Source organism: Narcine bancroftii, chromosome 5 (assembly GCF_036971445.1).
Source record: "Narcine bancroftii isolate sNarBan1 chromosome 5, sNarBan1.hap1, whole genome shotgun sequence".
In the NCBI taxonomy this organism is placed as follows: Eukaryota; Metazoa; Chordata; class Chondrichthyes; order Torpediniformes; family Narcinidae; genus Narcine; species Narcine bancroftii.
Genome location: NC_091473.1, coordinates 51,893,426 through 51,912,381, shown reverse-complemented (window position 1 = coordinate 51,912,381; position 18,956 = coordinate 51,893,426). Strand labels below are relative to the sequence as shown.

Sequence of the window (18,956 nt, the reverse complement as noted above, 5' to 3'; positions counted from 1 at the left end):
GCTATACATTTCCTCGCCACTGCTAATGCCATTCTCAGAAAAGCTATTTGAAATTTATCCAACTTATATACCAAACAAATTCCACTTTTATCACCAATTTAAAGAATTTTTGAATCTAAAGAAAATTTTATTTTCAAAATATTCTATAAACAATCCTTAGCATGACACCAAAGAGGTTTAACCTTATCACAAGACTATAATGAGTGTCAAAACGTACCTTTCTGACCATTAAATCGAAAACACAAATTGGAAAGAATCAAATTATATCTTTTTCAAAGCTCCAGAGTTAAATATAATTGACAAATAAAATTATAATTTACAAGTCTCTACAGAACATTTATAATTTTTGTCATTCTATCATTACAAATAGTTTTCCAATGATCTCTATCCAAATCAACTACCAAATCTTTCTCCCATTTTAATCTTAATTAATGAAAATCATTTTTAGACATTTTCTGTTGCAATCATTTATACATTTTAGATATAAATTCTTTCTTCCCTCCATCGCAAACCATCATTTTAAACTTGGACTCTTTTGGAAGAAACAAATATTTCCCAAAGGAATCATACAACATCGATTTAATTTGATAATAACAAAAAAAGAGTCTGAATTGGTACTTGACATCTTTCTTTCATTCTTTCAAATGAAAGAAACTGGCTTAATTCATGGCAATTATTTACTATTTTAATCCCTTTCTGATCCTAAATCTTAAGAAGGTAATTTTTTTTAAACTTTATTTATTCGTTCAAAATACAGATAGTAAATAGCATATACAACAATAAACCAAAAACATGAGCGTTATATTTATAGAAAAAAAATGAAAAAAGAGAGAACCCCCCCCCCTTCAGCCAGCTCTCCTAAGGAGAGTCATAAAGAAAGAGAAATAAAATATTAAGGAAAAATTAAACATACATATTAAAATCTAATCAAAATATAAATATTCTGAATATAACAAACACTTACTAATAAAAAAGCTATAGTTATCACACGAAACATATGTAATTTTTTTCCATTATTAAACAGTATGTCCTCTCATTATGCCATCTATTAATATCAATCATATTTGTATCTTTCCACATACTAAAAATACATTTTTCTCTACAAATAATGCTAAATATACAAAAGCAAGTTGAAATTTATCTAATCCCAAACCTTTCAGAGGTTGCAAACTGCCCAATAAATCTATCAGATCTAAAGGTATTTTAATCTTATACAGATTTGGATTTATCCCAACCCTTTTTATCCATACCATCCTATAATATTTAATACATAAATGAAATATAACCCTTCTCTGGTACCTTCATAAGAAAAGTCTCAAATTTAGTCATTTCAGGTAAAATCATATCGCTACCAAACACACATTTTACCAAAGATCAAATTTAAAAATAAAAAAACAAAGAATTCTTATCAATACCATAGCTGTCCCTCATCGTTACGCTTAATCGAAATGTTTAAACCTCGAACATTAAAAGTAGTAAATCTCAACTTTAACATATCTACTAATATTACTAAAGACCAATAATATCTTTATATAAAAACTCAAATCATCATATATAGGCCGTCCAATAGGAGAAAAAAAATCACAAAGTAAAAGCTAGACAAAATGAAAATAAAAGAAAAATAAGAAAAAAAAATTAACAAACCCCCCCCCCCTCAAAAAAAAAACTACCAAAAGGTAGTAATCCCTAAACAAAATTTGGGTATGGATCACTCACCAGTGGCTGATGACTAATAGAACCTAGAACAAATCTCTTCCTCCCCAGCCAAACAAAAAAAAATCTCAAAATATCATAATAACGTAAAAAACAAAATATGAATAAGAAGATTCTGCTATTCATCCAAGAGGTTCCAAACTCGGAGACCCCATTTCAAAAGAAGTTGAACTCTTTCCATTCCCGTTTTTCCCATTTCTATCATTTCTTCCGTTTCCAGAACAACCAGATTTTTCTTTAGGAGACAATGGTGGACTACGTCTTTGTCCTCTTATATCTGACAATGAATCAGCAAAAATCATTGCTTCATGATCATCTTCAAAAAACTGAGATTGATAGTCTCCATGAAATACCTTCAACACTGCCAGATAGCGAAAAGTAGACTTATAATCTTTACGCCACAAAACTTCTTTAACTGGATTAAATCGACGTCGATGTTGAATAACCTCTTGACTCAAATCAGGATAGAAAAAATTCTGCTATTCTGAATCAATAACGGAGTTTGTCGTTTTCTCGCATTTTGCACCGCCAGTCGAAGTATTGCTTCTCTATCCAAATAATTCAAACATCGAATTATTACAGGTCTCGGTGGCTGACCAGGTAAAGGTAATCTCTTTAAAGTTCTATGAGCTCTTTCCAATACCAAGCCTTCAGAAAAAAATTCTTGCCCTAGTACTTGTGGGATCCAGTCTGTAAAAAAATGAAGAGGATCTTGTCCTTCCATACCTTCTGGCAAACCAACAATTTTCACATTATTCCTTCTACTTTGATTCTCCAAATAGTCTATTTTCCTCTCTAACTCCTTCTCACATTCTCGCAATTCTATAATGGATTTTTCAACCTTCAACACTTTTTCTGTATTAGAAGCCACTTGTTGTTGACATTCCAAAAAAGCAGACTGAAATTTTTAAAAATCTTCACAAGATGCTTCTACACGTGCTTTAACTGTATTCAGTTCTGAACTTATCGTTTGAGCCAGCTCATTCATTATAGGCTGAATGACAGCATTTAACTGCTTACATTGTAATTCAGAAAAGCTCAACCCTGCTTTCTCTAATGTAGTGGCAGAACCAGGTAATTGTAGCTCCTGCTGCAACTCAACAACAGACATTTTAGTGGTCTTACTGCGGGTCTGGACTCCCAGCGACGGCACCCCGACTTCCTCAGGGGGTCAACGCTGGTCTCCCCTCACAGCTCGCAGTTTTTTCAAAAAATCACAGATGAAATCGAGATCTTCAGGTTGAAATGCTTCCTGAAGCATTTCAGACAATGGCGTCGTCTTCCTGCGTGCTCCCTCCGTTAAAATCGGCAGGTTGCCAGAATCAGGACCCACTTCTTGGGAACACGCACCTTCCTCCAGAGAACGGGTAATTCCAGCATTGTCCTTCACTTGGTGAGTAGTAGACATTTTTTTTCCAGCTCCCACAGGCAGTCTATGTAATTTAGGCACTGAAGAAATTAAACCTGAAGCTGTAGCAAGTTGTTTAGGCCCCAAATCTTCAATACTTTGAAAATGTAACTTCTTCTGCACTTGAGGTTTAATCTTTTTACCATTAATGGCCATAATAGTTCCTTAATACATTAAACTAAAATTTAAGAAGTTTAAACTTGAAAACAAAGGGTTAAAAAATGGGTACTTAAAAGTCCGGCCAGAGAGGTCGAGATTACACGTCTAGACTCTACGCCATCTTGCCACACCCCCCAAGAAGGTAATTATTAACCATAAAAGGAAAATGTTTATTCTGATACAAAGAAGTATATCTAGATATTTTACCTTGAGTACCAATTTCATTATGTATCCCATTCCAAATATCTATCAAATGAAATAAAATTGGCGACTTATAAGAACTTAATACTTTAACATTCCATTCATAAACAAATTGATCCCTTCTATCCTCATTAATTTTATTTAATTCTATATCTACCCAAGTCAAAGGACTATCAAGATCAAACATTCTATTAATAAATTTTAGCTGAGCGGCCTTATCGTAATTTTAAAAATGTGGAAGTTGTAATCCCCTTAATTCATATTTTCATGTTAATGTATGAATAGATACTATTCCCATTTTACCCTTCCATAAAAATTTCTTAACTACTGTATCTTTTTAAAAAATTAGGAATACTATAAGTAATTGATTGAAAAAAATACTGGTCTAGGAAATACATTCAATTTTGCACAATTCACTCTACCAACTAAAGTTATTGGCAAGTCTTTCCATTTAATTAAATCTTCTAATTATGGAAAATAATGCCAAATAATTTAAAGCATATGAATGATTTATATGTCTATCTATTTTAATACCTAGATATTTAATTTGATCAGTCCATTTAAAACATGCTACTCATTTACAAACAGAATAATCAGCTTCAGACAATGGCATAATTTCACTTTTATTCCAATTCACTTTATACCTCGATAATTCTCCATATTGTATTAACTTTTTCTGTAAAACTTTTAATCACTCTTATGGTTCCATTAAATAAATCAACACATCATCTGCAAATAAACTAATCTTAAATGCATCCAACCTTTTATATCCCTTTCTTGTCTTATTAATTGTGCTAGATGTTCAATCCCCAATGTAAATAATGCTGGTGACAGAGGACAACTCTGTCTAGAGATATCTCTAAATTAAAAGATTCAGATAAAAGCACATTTGTCATAAATCTAGCTTTTAGTTGTTTATATATTGCCTTAATCCAACTTTATAGACCTTGGTCCAACCCAAAATTTTTCCAACACTTTAATAAAAAACACTATTCCACCCATTTAAATGCCTTTTTGACATCTAATGTTAAGACCATTGGTAAGTTGGATTTCTCCCATGAAATATTAATTAAACTAATCAATTTAGTTACATTATCAGCAGAATATCTGCCCTTAATAAAACCCACTTGATCAATATGAATCAACTAAGATAGAAATTGTGCTAGCCTATTAGCTAGAATCTTAGTCGAAAGCTTATAATCAACATTAAATAATGAAATTGGTCTATAAGACCCAGGATTCAAAAGGTCCTTTTCCTTTTTAAGAATAACTATCATAATAGCTTGTGAAAAAGATTCTGGTAAAGATTATGTATCTCTAGCCTGCTGTAAAACTTCAACAAACAACAGAAGTAATAATTTTTGAAATTTCATAAAATTTCATAGTAAAACCATCCTCTCCTGGAGATTTACCATTTGACATTGAATTAAGAACTAATATAATTTCTTTAAAATCTATTGGCTTCTCAAATTGTTCCTTAATCCAATCATTCAAAATAGGTAATTTTAACTTAATTAAAAATCCATCTATTTTACTTTGATCTTGCTGCAGTTCTGAAGTATATATTTTTTATAAAATTCTTTAAACTGCTTATTAAAATCCTGAGGTTTATAAGAAATTTTCAATTTTTTTCTAACTGCCTTTATTGTTCTAGATACTTGCTCAGATTTCAATTGCTATGCCAAAACTTTATATGCCTTTTCTCTAAATTCATATTTTTGTTTACATCTTTGCAATAAACACTCAACTCTACAAGTTTGTAATGTATTATATTTCAATTTCTTAGAATCTAATTGTACTTTTTTCTCTTTATCAAATGGATTCCTCTTTTTCCAGAACATTTATATCTTTCTCTAACATATCAACCTCAGCTAAATATTCCTTTTTAAGTTTGACTGTAAAACTAATAATATGACCTCTTAAATGCACTTTTAAAGCACCCATAATACAAATTTATTGTTCTCAGAATTCTTATTTAAATATAAAAACTGTTGTATTAGTTAATTAATATATTTACAGTGATATGTAGAAACATTTTTTTCTGTTACTGCATATGTAATAAAACAAGTGAATGATCTGACAAAATTCTAGGCTTATATTCAGTCACTACTACATTACCCAATAACTGAGTCGATAACAAAAAAAATCATTTCTAGAATAATTATTGTACTGAGCTGAATAAAACGAGTAGTCCCTCTCTTTTGAGTTTAATTTCTTCCATATATCAATCAAATTAAGTTCCTTCATCAAAATTAACAATTTTTTAGCCATCTTTGTTCGAGGCATCACCATACCAGATTTATCCACTAAAATGATCTAAACAACAATTAAATTCATCCTCTATCATAACTTGATCATGAGACTATGATTAATTAAGTTTAAAAAATCCTGAATAAACACCTCATCATCCACATTTGGTGCATAAATATTAACCAAAGTCCAAGACTCAGAATAAATTTTACAATTTATTCACAAAATTCTCCCTATTGAATCATATAATGATTCCAAAGTAAATGGCAATTTTTTTATGAACCAAAATTGCCACCCCTCTAGCTTTAATATTATAAGAATTAAAAAACTTGACCCACCCAGTCTTTCTTTAACATTTGATGTTCAATTTCAGTTAAATTAGTTTCTTTCAAAAATGCAATATCAACTTTTAATTTCTTAATATAAGTTAACGCTCTCTTACATTTAATTGGGTTATTGAGTGGGCTCAATTTTAACATTGAAGAAAAGGAAGGGATGGGAGAATATGGAGGAATATGGATCGGGTGCTAGTCAGTGAGACGAGGCAGAATAATAGTTCAGCACAGACTAGAACGACCAAAGGGCCTGTTTTCAATGCTGTAATGTTCTATGGTTCCATGAAGCTCCCTTTATATTGTCCCATCCCATGCTTCCAGGGTCAGACACAGAGTGAAGTTCCCTCAACACCATCTCTTCACAGACTCCCAGAGTCAGACACAGAGTGAGGCTACCTCCACATCATCCTATCACACACCCCAGGATCAGATGCAGAGTGAAGCACCCTCTGCCCTATCTGATCATACACTCCCAGGATCATACAGAGAGTGAACCTCCCTCCACACTGTCCCCTCACACACTCTCTTGAACAGAAACAGAGTGAAGCTCTCTCTGCACTGTCCCATAACTTACTCCCAGGGTCAGACATAGAGTGAATCTCCCTCTGCACCGACCCAACACACACTCCCAAGGTCAGACACTGAGTGAAGGTCCCTCCGCACCATCTCATCACACATTCCCGATGTCAGACATAGAGTGAAGCTCCCTCTGCCTCCTCCCATCACACAGTCCCAGAGTCAGACACAGAGTGAAGCTCCCTCTGCACTGTCTCATCACACACTCCAAGGTCAGACACAGAGTGAAGCTCCCTCTGTACCGTCCCATTACACACTACCCTAGAGCATGGTCAAGACATGTTACTCAGCAGGCAGAGATGTCTTGACACCAATTTTTGGAGACAGTGGAGCAACTGGCAGGCCTCCCAGAATCGTGCGAGGCTTCCTGCCCACCCCACTACCACCGCCGGGCAATGGCCCCATTTACCTCCTTTCTCAATCTCAGCTTCTAAGATGTCTGGACGTTGAGAGATGTTCTCTGGCTTCTTTAGGATGGCTGAACAAGCACTGGTTGCCGTGGTGACTGCTTGATTATCATCCCTATCCTAAAGGGAAGTTTATACTTTATCAGGTTTCATTGAATTTGTTGAGAGAGGTACATTACTTAAACAGGCCCTTCAGCCTATCAACTCTGCTAATACCATCCATTTGTATTGATTGTACATCAATTCCATTTTCTATTCTCCCCACATTCCTATCAACTTCCCCAGATTCTACCCCCCCCCCCCACTCACACACTGGGTGGGGGGGGGAGGGTGTTAGTGTCAAGCGGCCAATTAACCCACTGGTCCCAGGCACATTTCTGATATAAAACTGTGCAGAGTTTGCGTTGAGGTGGTTTTATGAGAATAAGGGGTCATCCTTTTCCATTCAAGATTGTGATCACAACAGTAAAGAAGCTGTCCTTAAACCTGGAGATTTATGTTTCCAAACACAATTCTTCTGCCTGGCAGTAGGGAGGAGGGAAGGATAAGGTGGGGTGGGGTTTTCTGATGTTGCTCCTCTCCTCTCTCACATCTCCACCTTCCTGACTCCAAGGAGAACAAGCACATCTTCTCCAGTTCTCCCAGCTCTCCTTCAGCAGGATAAACCTTTCTAACCTTTCCCAGGTCTGACAGAGGAATTCACTGTGAGTCAAGCTCTCCCTACACGGCCATCCAGCATGGAGACCCAGTCCTCACCTGTCATAGTGGGAGCGAATGTTGTGTGGGAAGCTGTCAGCCATGGTGATGGAAGAGGGGATCAGACCAGGCCTCAAGGCCAGGCAGAGTGGTCATGCTGTTCCCATGGGCTCCTTGCACTATCTAGCACAAAAGAATAGAGAACAGGAACTGGGAACCAACATTACCCCCTCCTCCCCCCCCCCCCCCCACTCCTCTCTAATTCCAGTGAGGTTCTGGAATAGGTCATCCAGACATTATGACATTCCCTCAGTACCATCCCTTTTATTGCCTTTTTTTTGCAGTAAATTAATACCACCCCATTATTATACTTAATCCAAAAGTTAACAGCACTACATTGTAAGTTACAAATTGAAACATGATTATCTTCATCAATACTGTCAAATCCTTGGGGAGTCAACCATTCCAGGAGGCCCTCCAAACTGCCTGTGAGCATTGAATGCTCCTTCTTCAGGTACGCACAGACACACAGGTGTCCTCAGAAGAGGGTCAGGCATTCAGTTCGAGCTGCACCCTCATCCATGGGTCCAGGCATTTAGTCTAAACAGCCCACTACCTGGACCCATGGATGGCCCTCTTGGCCAGGCCCAGTACCAGACTGATGAGGACAACCCTCAACTGATCTTCCCTTCTCTTTATCTGGTGCCCAAATATCAGGAACTTTGGGCTGAAATGCCACCAGAACTTGAAGAGCAGCTCCTTCAAGCTGACAAGCAGGGCTGCACACTCCATACCTCCATGAAATATGGTGTAAACTAAGCCACTAAAGTGACAGACAGCTGGCGAATCCATGAATCGACTCAACTCATGACTAGGCCCACTGCCTTTGTGTTTCATAGGCAAATCAGGGAGTTCCCCTCCATTTTCACACTCACTGTATGTGATGGAACATGATACTGCGGGCATGACCTCACTGGGCTGGGCAGGCTGGCCTGCCTTCTGTACCTGTAGCTCCTCCCCATAAGATACCCTAATAAAGGCAGAGAGCCCTAGTTTCTTCCATTATACCTATCTTGGACATGAGCCAGCAGCATGTAGAGGTATGTCTGGGTCTTCTGATCAGTAAAGCCTTTGACTCTTGCTTTGTGTCTGTGAGTGGTCATTGATTGTGATAATATTTATTAATCAGAATTTTAAAGTGCCATGGACAAGGAAATCTGACTGGAGAAGCTGGATCCAAAGGATCCAGGGGCCTCCGTAAAGTTTGATATGTGGCTGCACTGTTTGAAAGCTGACCTGAGGCGCCACGAAATCACAGCCGATAGTGATCGCAGCAGTGGGCCACCAAGCATACCAATTAATTCACAACTGCACTGAATACAAAAAGGCAATGGCTCTACTCATGACGGGCTAGTCGCTGGATTCTGTTCCCATCAAATACGGGAACGACTCCTGGAGAAAGGTGATCGGTCCCTACAGGAAGTGGTGCAGATGGCCCGATCGATTGAAATTGCTCAAAAGAACGCAGAGCCCAACTCAGCGGCCCACGCAACCACCAAGTGAGAAGAACAGGCGGCACCAGCTTGAGACTCAGGGCCCTTGACTGTCGCTGCCACTAGCAAGCACACAAGGTGCAATTACTGCAGCCAAAGCAAACACCCATGAAAGTACTGCCCAGCCCATAGTGCGACCTGCTCGACTGCCAGAGGAAAGGGCACTATGTTAGGGTATGTCATTCTAAGACCCTCTCTGCATGCGGACTGCGACCCACGTCACCATCTTGGGCCGACCCACTTCTGTTGTAATTTCCAATTGCTGAGAACCAAACTTCTGGGCCGAGGGCGCAATGACACAGAGGGATATCACATCTGGCTTCACTTCTGGACTCCACCGCGTTCGGCCCCTAGGGGCAGCCATCATCATGATCTCCCGGGCAGCCATCTTGGTGGCAGCCAACCCATTGACAATGAGCTCATTTGGACAATGAGCTGTCGTTGGGTTCCATTGTGCTGGACCAGAGTAGACTACACCAGCTAGAGCGATCAATGATGGACATCAAGGTAAATGGTCACAGTACTGGCTGCCAGTTTGACATGGGAAGCACCAAGAGCTTTGTATACCCGGGCACGGCTGATCGTTATTCCCTGACCATGACCCCAGCCAAGTGCAAGGTAACACTAGCCTCCAAATCCCTCTCTGCTGAAATCTGCGGGAGATGTACCATGACCCTAACTGTGGGGGGCACCAAATAGAAGAACTTCAGACTGCTGGTGATGCCCCACCTCTGTGCACCTTTTATTGGGGTTAGATTTCCAATGCCAGCTTAAGGGTGTGCTGATGCAGTTTGATGGGCCCCATCCACCTGCACCCCCCCCACTACGGTCAGTAATAACCAATTCTGGGAGGCCCCTCCCCTCCCCCTGAAGAGGCCCCATCATTCACCCAAACACCAGGCCTGGCTCCTAACCTGCAGACTGGCCATCCTCCAGGTCCCTTTGCCTCCGCTGTTCCAAAACCTCACCCTGGACTGCAAGCCTGTTGCCACTAAGAGCAGGTGATACAGCCCCGAGGACAGGGAATTCATTAAGACGGAGGTGGAGCGGCTGCTGGGGAAGGGCATAAAAGAACCGAGTAACAGTCCCTGGAGGGCACAAGTAGGGGTGGTGCAGAGTGGGGAGAAGTATGGGATGGTGATAGACTACAGTCAGACCATCAACCAGTTCACCTTACTGGGTGCCTACCCTTTGCCCCGCATCAGTGATATAGTGAACAAGATCGCCACGTATAGGGTCTTCTCTACCATAGACCTCAAATTGACATAGCACCAAATCACAATTCACCCAAAAGCAGTACACGGCATTTGAGGCCAGTGGCTGACTACCATTTCCTATGGGTCTCATTCGGCCTCACGAATGGGGTCTCAGTGTTCCAAAGGGAAATGGACTGCATGCTGGATGACAATAAACTAAAGGTTTTGTATCCATATCTGGACAAAATCACCATCTGCAGCCATGACCAGAAGGATTCCTGGCAACTGCAAAGATCCTCAATCTCACATATAAGAAAAAGTATGTGTTTAGCACCAAGTGGCTGGTAATCCTGGGGTACATGGTGGAGCATGGTGTCATTGCCCCAACACAGAGTGTAAACAACCCCTTCTGGAATTACCTCTGCCATAGAACCCCAAGGCTTTAAAAAGATGCCTGGGGCTCTTCTCATATTATGCCCAATGGATCCCCAGCTATGCTGGCAAGGCCCAACCCCTGGTGTAAACCACCACCTTCTCCCGTCGGCAAAGGCCCGTAAGGCTTTTGAGGGCATCGAGGTTGAGATTGCCAAGGTGGGGATGCATGCCATTGATGAATTTGTCCCATTCCATGTAGAAAGTGATGCCTCCGACTTCGCTCTGGCCGCCACACTGAATCAAGCAGGCAGGCCAGTGGCATTTTTTTCCCGCACCCTTCAAGCCCCCGAATGCAAACACTGCACCATTTAGAAGGAGGCACGAGCCATAGTGGAGGCTGTGCGCCACTGGAGGCACTACTTAGCTGGCAGACCATTCACCCTGCTGATGGACCAGAACACTTATGCCGATGGACATTGCCCCGCATCACCCTGCCCGACTTCATTCAAAAAAAAGGAAGGGTGAATGTGGTGAACACGGTACTACGGACATGTCCAGGTATTTTCTCACTGGACTGGGCAAGTTGGCCCGCCTTCTGTACCTAGAGGCCCTCCCCATAAGATCCCCTAATAAAAGCCAAGAGCCTTAGTCTCCTCCCTCATACCTGCCCTTGGACGTGAGCCAGCAGCATGTAGAGGTATGCCTGGGTCTTCTGATCATAAAACCTTTGACTCTTGCTTCAGTCTGCATGTGGACATTGATTGCTCCACACTGTAATGGCCAGGATGCCATCTCTCCCCACCATTGTTTTTGTGCATTTTCCAAACATGATAGTTGGGGACAAGTATCATGAGCACATTCTCATCTTCCAGTGATGCAAAAGAATTCCTGTCCACAGGGGTTAGCTACTCCGAGACCTCCGAACTACTCGGTGATGAACTAGTGGTGGAACCACCGATGTTAAACTTTTAAAGAGAAAATTAGATGAAAGATAGGAGTCCTACAGTGAAGTCAATCCACCCTGGCAAGCTGCCAGCTAACACCTTGAACTGCATAGATGAATACAGCAGAGATATACTCACAATCAGCAGACTTCTGAACAAGGTCTGCCCAAGAACTCCCGCACAACTCACACAAAATCTCCTTTCAATTTAAATCCAATTTCAACCATTTAAATCATTTATCTTTGTCCGTCTTCCAGACGGTGCAGACCGAGACTTCTGCACCACCAGTCCCATGGTGTGACACTCCCTTACCACCCCAACCTCCCTCAGAGTGTGATATTCCCTCAGTGACACACTGATCTGTTTGCTGTGTGACCCTCTGCTCAATGGGATTGGGTCTGTGTGGTTGAGATCTCCCCAGAGTTCCCTGAGAGAGTCAGCCTTCACTTACAACACATTCTTCACACAGGAAAGAGTCCTCCGTAGTGCCTAACTGGTCTCTACTTTGGCTCACAACAGGTAACACTTGTCCATTCTTGAATGGTGTCTGAAAAACAAAACCAGTGAGAGGGACAGAAATGGCCAGAAATTCACAGTCTGTGAGAGGAACTCAGTGGGTTGAGTCGCACTGGTGGGAGAGAATGGACTGACGAACTGTTCCAGCCACAAACGGCGCTCGTTCTTCTCTCCCACAGATGTTGCTTGGTCTGCTTAGTTCCACCAGTGGAGTAGGTGCTGCTTCAGACTGCCTCTGCTGCAGTCTCCTCTGGAAAACCTTTTGCTGATGAATCTTGTGTGAACAACAAGAAGCTGGAGGTCTCAGCGGATCAAGCAGCATCCGTGGGGAGAGATGGTCAGTCAACAGTTTGCGTCAGGGCCCCTTTACTGACACTGATGGGATATATGAGGTATATCAAGGGGATAGATAAAGGGGAGAGGAGCTGGGGAGGGTTAAGGTGTTTGGACAGCTGCAAGAGGTGGAGGGAGAGCAAGAGGGAGAGATGGAGGGAGAGGGAGAGGTAGGGAGAATGTGGAGGAACAAGGAGAGTGAGAGGGGGAGGGACTGGAGAGATGGAAGGACAGAGAGAGGTGGAGGGACAGGGTAAGAAAGAGGTGGAGGGATAGGAGAGGTGGAGGGACAGGAGAGATGGAAGGACAGAGAGAGGTGGAGGGACAGGGTAAGAAAGAGGTGGAGGGATAGGAGAGGTGGAGGGACAGGAAGAGGTGGAGGGACAGGTAGAGGTGGAAGGATGGGGAGAGGTGGAAGGACGGGGAGAGGTGGAGGGACGAGGAGAGGTGGAGGGACGGGGAGAGGTGGAGGGACGGGGAGAGGTGGAGGGACGGGGAGAGGTGGAGGGACGGGGAGAGGTGGAGGGACGGGGAGAGGTGGAGGGACGGGGAGAGGTGGAAGGATGGGGAGAGGTGAAGGGATGGGGAGAGGTTAAGGGATGGGGAGAGGTGAAGGGATAGGGAGAGGTGAAGGGACAGGGAGAGGTGAAGGGACAGGGAGATGTGAAGGGATAAGGAGAGGTGGAGGGATAGGGAGAGGTGGAGGGATAGGGAGAGGTGGAAGAACAAGGAGGGGAGGGAGAAATCTCTGGGGGATAGGGAAATTTCAAGAGTAAAGCTGGAGTGGGAGATGTGGAACTAGCTGCAAGGTTACCAAGCATCTCATCTTCCCGCAACATTCCACCCTTGGTTTTGGTCGTAACAATGACAAACAGTGCCAATGCTGCTCTGTCTGGTGTCAAATGAATGTTGAGCATTGACAGCTTCCATCATTTGTGCCTTTCTGCCTCTCCCAGTAGCCGGGACAGTTGGGACAGGGGCACACTGCCACCTGCACCTTCGCTACCTGCAGCTTCCCCACCTGGTCACAAACTGTCCTGACTTGTAGATCTATCAGCGATCCTTCATCGTCACCAGCTCTCAACCCTGAACATTCATCTCCACCAGCACCATTGGGGCACCTTAATCAGAGGGACTACCTCCGTCTCAAGTGGAACAAGGAATGGACAATAAATGTTGGCCTTTCCATCAATTCAGAGAACCGAAACATCTGGTGAAGCTTCAGATTTTATTCTCCGACCAAGGATGTGTCCCTGCCTCAGTGTCCCCAGTGAGGGAGCACACTAAATGAGTCTCACGCAGGCAGTCAGACCCAGAGTGAGGCTTTCTCTATACTATCCCATCACACACTCCCAGGGCGGGAAAGTGTGAGTTAGACACGACAGGGCTTTCAAGCAGAGGAACTGATGATGTAATAACCTACCTGGTTCTCCTGAGTCCTTTAAGTAAATAAACCCTCCTCCTTTCTGAAACACAACTCTTTTTTGAGAACTAGTTTGCTTTGCTTGTCCCACTATACCCTAGTCCAGGGGTCTCAAGCTTGCGGCCCGCGGGCCAACTGTGGCCCTCAGGACAATAGTTTGTGGCCCCGCCTTAATATGAAAGTTTGATGTTAGTGCGACCCGCGAGTTTGATATGTTCGGCACTTTTCAGTGTTGTGTGCGGAGCTGAACGAACCTACCAATCACGGTGGGGTATATTGCTCTCGGGGGCGGGACATCGGCTGGGCTTATTGCGAATATAAGCATATTTGTGTGCATTTTCTATTTGTCATTATATGCACACGGCACATGCGCAATTTCCGCGGCCGCTCCCGCTTCACGCGCTTCGGCGTCCAGTCTGAACGACAGAAAAAGAAGCGGAAAAGACACATCGGCTAAACACTGAAACTTCAACGCAACAGTGACACCAAGTGGAATTATATATATTATACAGCGCCAAACATGTCTTTTTCAAAGCCTGCAATGAAGAGAAAGGTTGGTGAAGAGCACAGACAATTTCAGGAAAAGTGGGAAGTGCAATATTCCTTTGTTGAGCACAGGGGTATCCCGAAGTGTCTTATTTGCACAGAGAAAGTTGCAGTGCACAAAGAATACAATTTGAAATGTCATTACACAGCTAGACATGCTGAGGAGTATGTAAAATACCAAGGAGATGAGAGAGCCAACCGGGTTGCTAATCTTAAAACATGTCTAGTGAGGCAACAAGATTTCTTTAAGAAAGCAACCAAAGAGAATGATGCAGCAGTTGAAGCTAGCTACGTGGTTAGTGAGATGATTGTTAAAGCAGGAAAGCCATTCACAGAAGGTGAATTTGTCAAAAAGTGCATATTACAGGCTGCAAGTATCGTCTGTCCAGAAAAGAAAGGTCAGTTTAGCAACATCAGCCTTTCTGCCAACACCGTGGCAGAGCGCATTTCTGAACTGTAAAATGACGTTTATGACCAACTGTGTGAGAAAGCAAAATGTTTCAGTGTATACTCAGTCGCTCTTGATGAGACCACAGACATCACCGACACTGCCCAGCTCGCAATCTATGTTCGTGGTGTTGATGACAATTTTGAAGTCATAGAGGAGTTGCTCACAGTAATTCCAATGCATGGATAGACCACCGCTCAGGAGATATTTTACCAGCTGTGTGATGCCATTGAGAATGCCGGTTTGCGGGAAGAGTCACGTGATGGAGTAGTGGCCGGACGGTGAACTCCAGCCCTCTCCAGAAAAGTCGGAAAAAACAAAGGAAAACACAAAGGCACAGAAATAAAAGTTAAAGAAAAGTGAGTATAAAGGTGGAAAGAAGATGGCGACAAAAAAAGAAAAATCGAAATCAACGGTAAGAAGAGAGGAAGAGAAGACAATGGAGGAAGAAGGAGAAGGCCTTACCTGTTCGAAGAGGCCCGCGGTGGAGAGAGAAACCCGCCCCTTCAGGTCGGTAGAAATTGGACTACAAAAATGGCTCGCTGAGCCGAGTAAAAGTGCGCAACCGCGCATGAAAAGAAACACATCGACGGGAGGGGGGACCAGCTGGGGAGTCGATCTCCACAGCCGGCAACGACAGCTGCAGAACACCTGCAGCAAGAAGAGAACACAGAAGACAACGAAAACAAGAAAGAAGAGAAGAAAAGGGCAACAAAGAAACAACAGATGGCCAACCCAGAGGAAGAAGAAGAGGAAGAGGAAGAGTACAGTGAAATAGAAGAAGAAGGAAAAGCCAAGATAAAGGATTTACTTTCTCTTATTAAAGGATACATGGAGTCATTTAAAGAATGGCAAACACAGGAATTTAATGATTTAAGAAGAAGAATAAACAACACAGAAGAGAAAATGAATAAAATAGATATGACCTTAACAGAAATGGGAAAGAAAATTGACAAGATGGAAGAGCGGGCAGTAGCAGCAGAAATGGAGGTAGAGGACTTAAAAAAGAAATTAGAGGAATCTAATAAAAAAGCTATAGAGACACAAGAACTGTTAGCTCAGAAAATAGATATAATGGAAAATTATAACAGAAGAAATAACATAAAGATAGTGGGCCTTAAGGAAGATGAAGAAGGCAAGAATATGAGGGAGTTTATAAAAGATTGGATCCCTAGGATCCTAGGATGTCCAGAACTACAGCAAGAAATGGAAATAGAAAGGGCACATAGAGCATTGGCCTTTAAACCACAACCACAACAAAAACCAAGATCTATTTTAGTAAAATTCCTAAAATATACTACAAGAGAAAAGGTACTGGAGAAGACAATGGAAAAAGTAAGAGAGGGCAACAAGCCACTGGAGTATAAAGGGCAAAAAATCTTCATTTATCCAGATATAAGTTTTGAACTACTAAAGAAGAGAAAGGAGTTCAATACAGCAAAGGCGATTTTATGGAAGAAAGGGTATAAATTTATACTAAAGCATCCAGCGGTATTGAAAATATTTATTCCAGGACAACAAAACAGACTATTCTCGGATCCAGAAGAAGCACGAAAATTTGCAGAACAATTACAAAATAGACTGAGGGATGAAGACGGGTAATGAGAGTAAAAATTATCACGATTGATATGTATGTGGGTAAAGAGGTATAAGAGTGTATAGGTATAATGTGCATACGTGAATGTATCTGTACTTAGAGGAAAATATAGATAGTATAGACAAGAATTAATAAGGGAAGGTAATGGAATAGAGAGAATAAGGAGGGAATTAAAAGAGTGACCTTTGTTACATATGAAAAGGGAAATCTTTTCTGGGGGGGGCTGGGTGGAGGGGAATAGCGGTCACTGCAAAATCAGTTGACGCTTGCGAGTGAATTCGCAAACCCAAATGGAGAGGGGAGATGTGGTTGTCCGACAAGGGATAAAGGACAACTCAGGAGGGGAAGGGGAGATTGGGGCTAAAGAAGTTATAAATAGGAGAATAAGGAAAATGTTTGATGTTTTAGGAATGTTGTCTTATAAAGGGTTTAAAATAAGAAAACAGAAATGGAAAAGGAGGAAAGGTAATGATGGAAAAATGGAAAGGGAAGATAAACAAAGTATAAAATGGCTACGTTGAACTATATGACTTTAAATATTAATGGAATACATAACCAAATTAAAAGGAAGAAACTGCTAAATTTACTGAAAAAAGAAAAAATTGATATAGCATTTGTGCAAGAAACACACTTAACTGAATTGGAGCACAAGAAATTAAAGAGAGATTGGGTAGGACATGTAACAGCAGCATCGTATAATTCAAAAGCAGGAGGAGTGGCTATATTAATTAGTAAAAATGTGCCATTTAAAATAGAAGAGGAAATAATAGATCCAGCAGGGAGATATGTAATGATAAAATGTCAGATATATTCGGAGTTTTGGAATCTACTTAATGTATATTCACCTAACGAAGAAGATCAAAAGTTTATGCAAGATATCTTTTTGAAGGTAGCTAATATGCAAGGGAACATACTAATAGGAGGGGATTTCAACCTGAATTTGGATTCAAATATGGATAAAACTGGGAAAAAAATTAACAGAAAGAACAAAGTAACCAAATTTATAATTAAATCAATGCAAGAAATGCAACTTTTGGATATATGGAGGAAACAAAACCCAAAAGAAAAGGAATATTCATATTACTCGGCTAGACATAAAACATACTCAAGAATAGACCTATTTTTGTTATCAGCTAGTATGCAAGATAGAGTAAGAAAAACAGAATATAAAGCTAGAATATTATCGGACCATTCACCCTTGATATGGACAATAGAGTTAGAGGACATCCCTCCAAGAATGTATAGATGGAGATTAAACTCCATGCTACTTAAAAGGCAGGATTTTAGAGAATTCATTGAAAGACAAATTAAAATGTATTTTGAAATAAATACAGAATCAGTGAAAGATAAGTTTATACTATGGGATGCAATGAAAGCATTCATTAGAGGGCAAATAATAAGTTATGTAACCAAAATGAAGAAGGACTATAATCAGGAAACAGAGCAGTTGGAAAGGGAAATAGTAAATATAGAAAAAGAATTAGCAATGAAGGAAGATACAACTAAAAGAAGAGAATTGGCGGATAAAAAAATAAAATATGAAACATTACAAACATATAAGGTAGAGAAGAATATAATGAAGACAAAACAGAAATATTACGAACTGGGTGAAAAAACGCACAAAATCCTAGCATGGCAGCTTAAGACAGAACAAGCTAAGAAAATGGTATTGGCATCAAGGAAAAAAGACAAACAAATTACATATAATCCAAAAGAAATTAAGGAAAACTTTAGAGAATTCTATGAACAATTATACCGAACTGAAAACAAAAGGAAAGAAGGGAAAATAGATGAATTTTTGACTAAAACTGAACTACCAAAACTACAAATAGAGGAACAAAATAAATTAACAGAACCATTTGGAACAGTAGAAATACAAGAGATAATAAAAAAATTACCAAATAATAAGACACCAGGAGAGGATGGATTTCCAATAGAATTCTACAAAACATTTAAAGACTTATTAATTCCGCCCCTCCTGGATGTAATCAACCAGATTGATGAAACACAAAGCTTACCAGATTCATGTAAAACAGCAATAATTACAGTAATACTAAAACAAGGGAAAGATCCACTCTCACCAGCATCATATAGACCAATATCTTTACTAAACACAGATTATAAGATAATAGCTAAACTATTAGCAAACAGATTAGCAGAGCAGGTACCGAAAATGGTAAATTTAGACCAAACTGGATTTATCAAAAAAAGACGCACAACAGACAATATTTGTAAATTTATTAACTTAATTCATGCAGTAGAAGGAAATAAAGCACCTGC

The 18,956-nt window shown here is 40.8% G+C and overlaps 1 protein-coding gene across 11 annotated transcripts in view; it reads right to left on the bottom strand.

Annotated features, from left to right (window-relative positions):
- The window catches only part of LOC138763384 (uncharacterized), a 144,825-nt gene that overhangs the window by 42,170 nt on the left and 83,699 nt on the right, over nt 1-18,956 (bottom strand). For 9 of the 11 annotated variants that reach the window (XR_011357516.1, XM_069937441.1, XM_069937436.1 and 6 more), the window contains 2 exons: nt 12,265-12,360; nt 7,052-7,169 (listed from right to left, as the gene is read on the bottom strand). The exons of 1 other annotated variant lie outside the window; for it this stretch is intronic. Coding sequence is in view for 9 of the 10 variants with exons in the window: in XM_069937441.1 (XP_069793542.1) it covers nt 7,052-7,169; nt 12,265-12,360 (214 nt within the window). In the remaining variant the exon portion in view is untranslated. The remainder of the gene's footprint in view (nt 1-7,051; nt 7,170-12,264; nt 12,361-18,956) is intronic. One more of the 11 variants, XM_069937438.1, reaches the window with a different exon arrangement.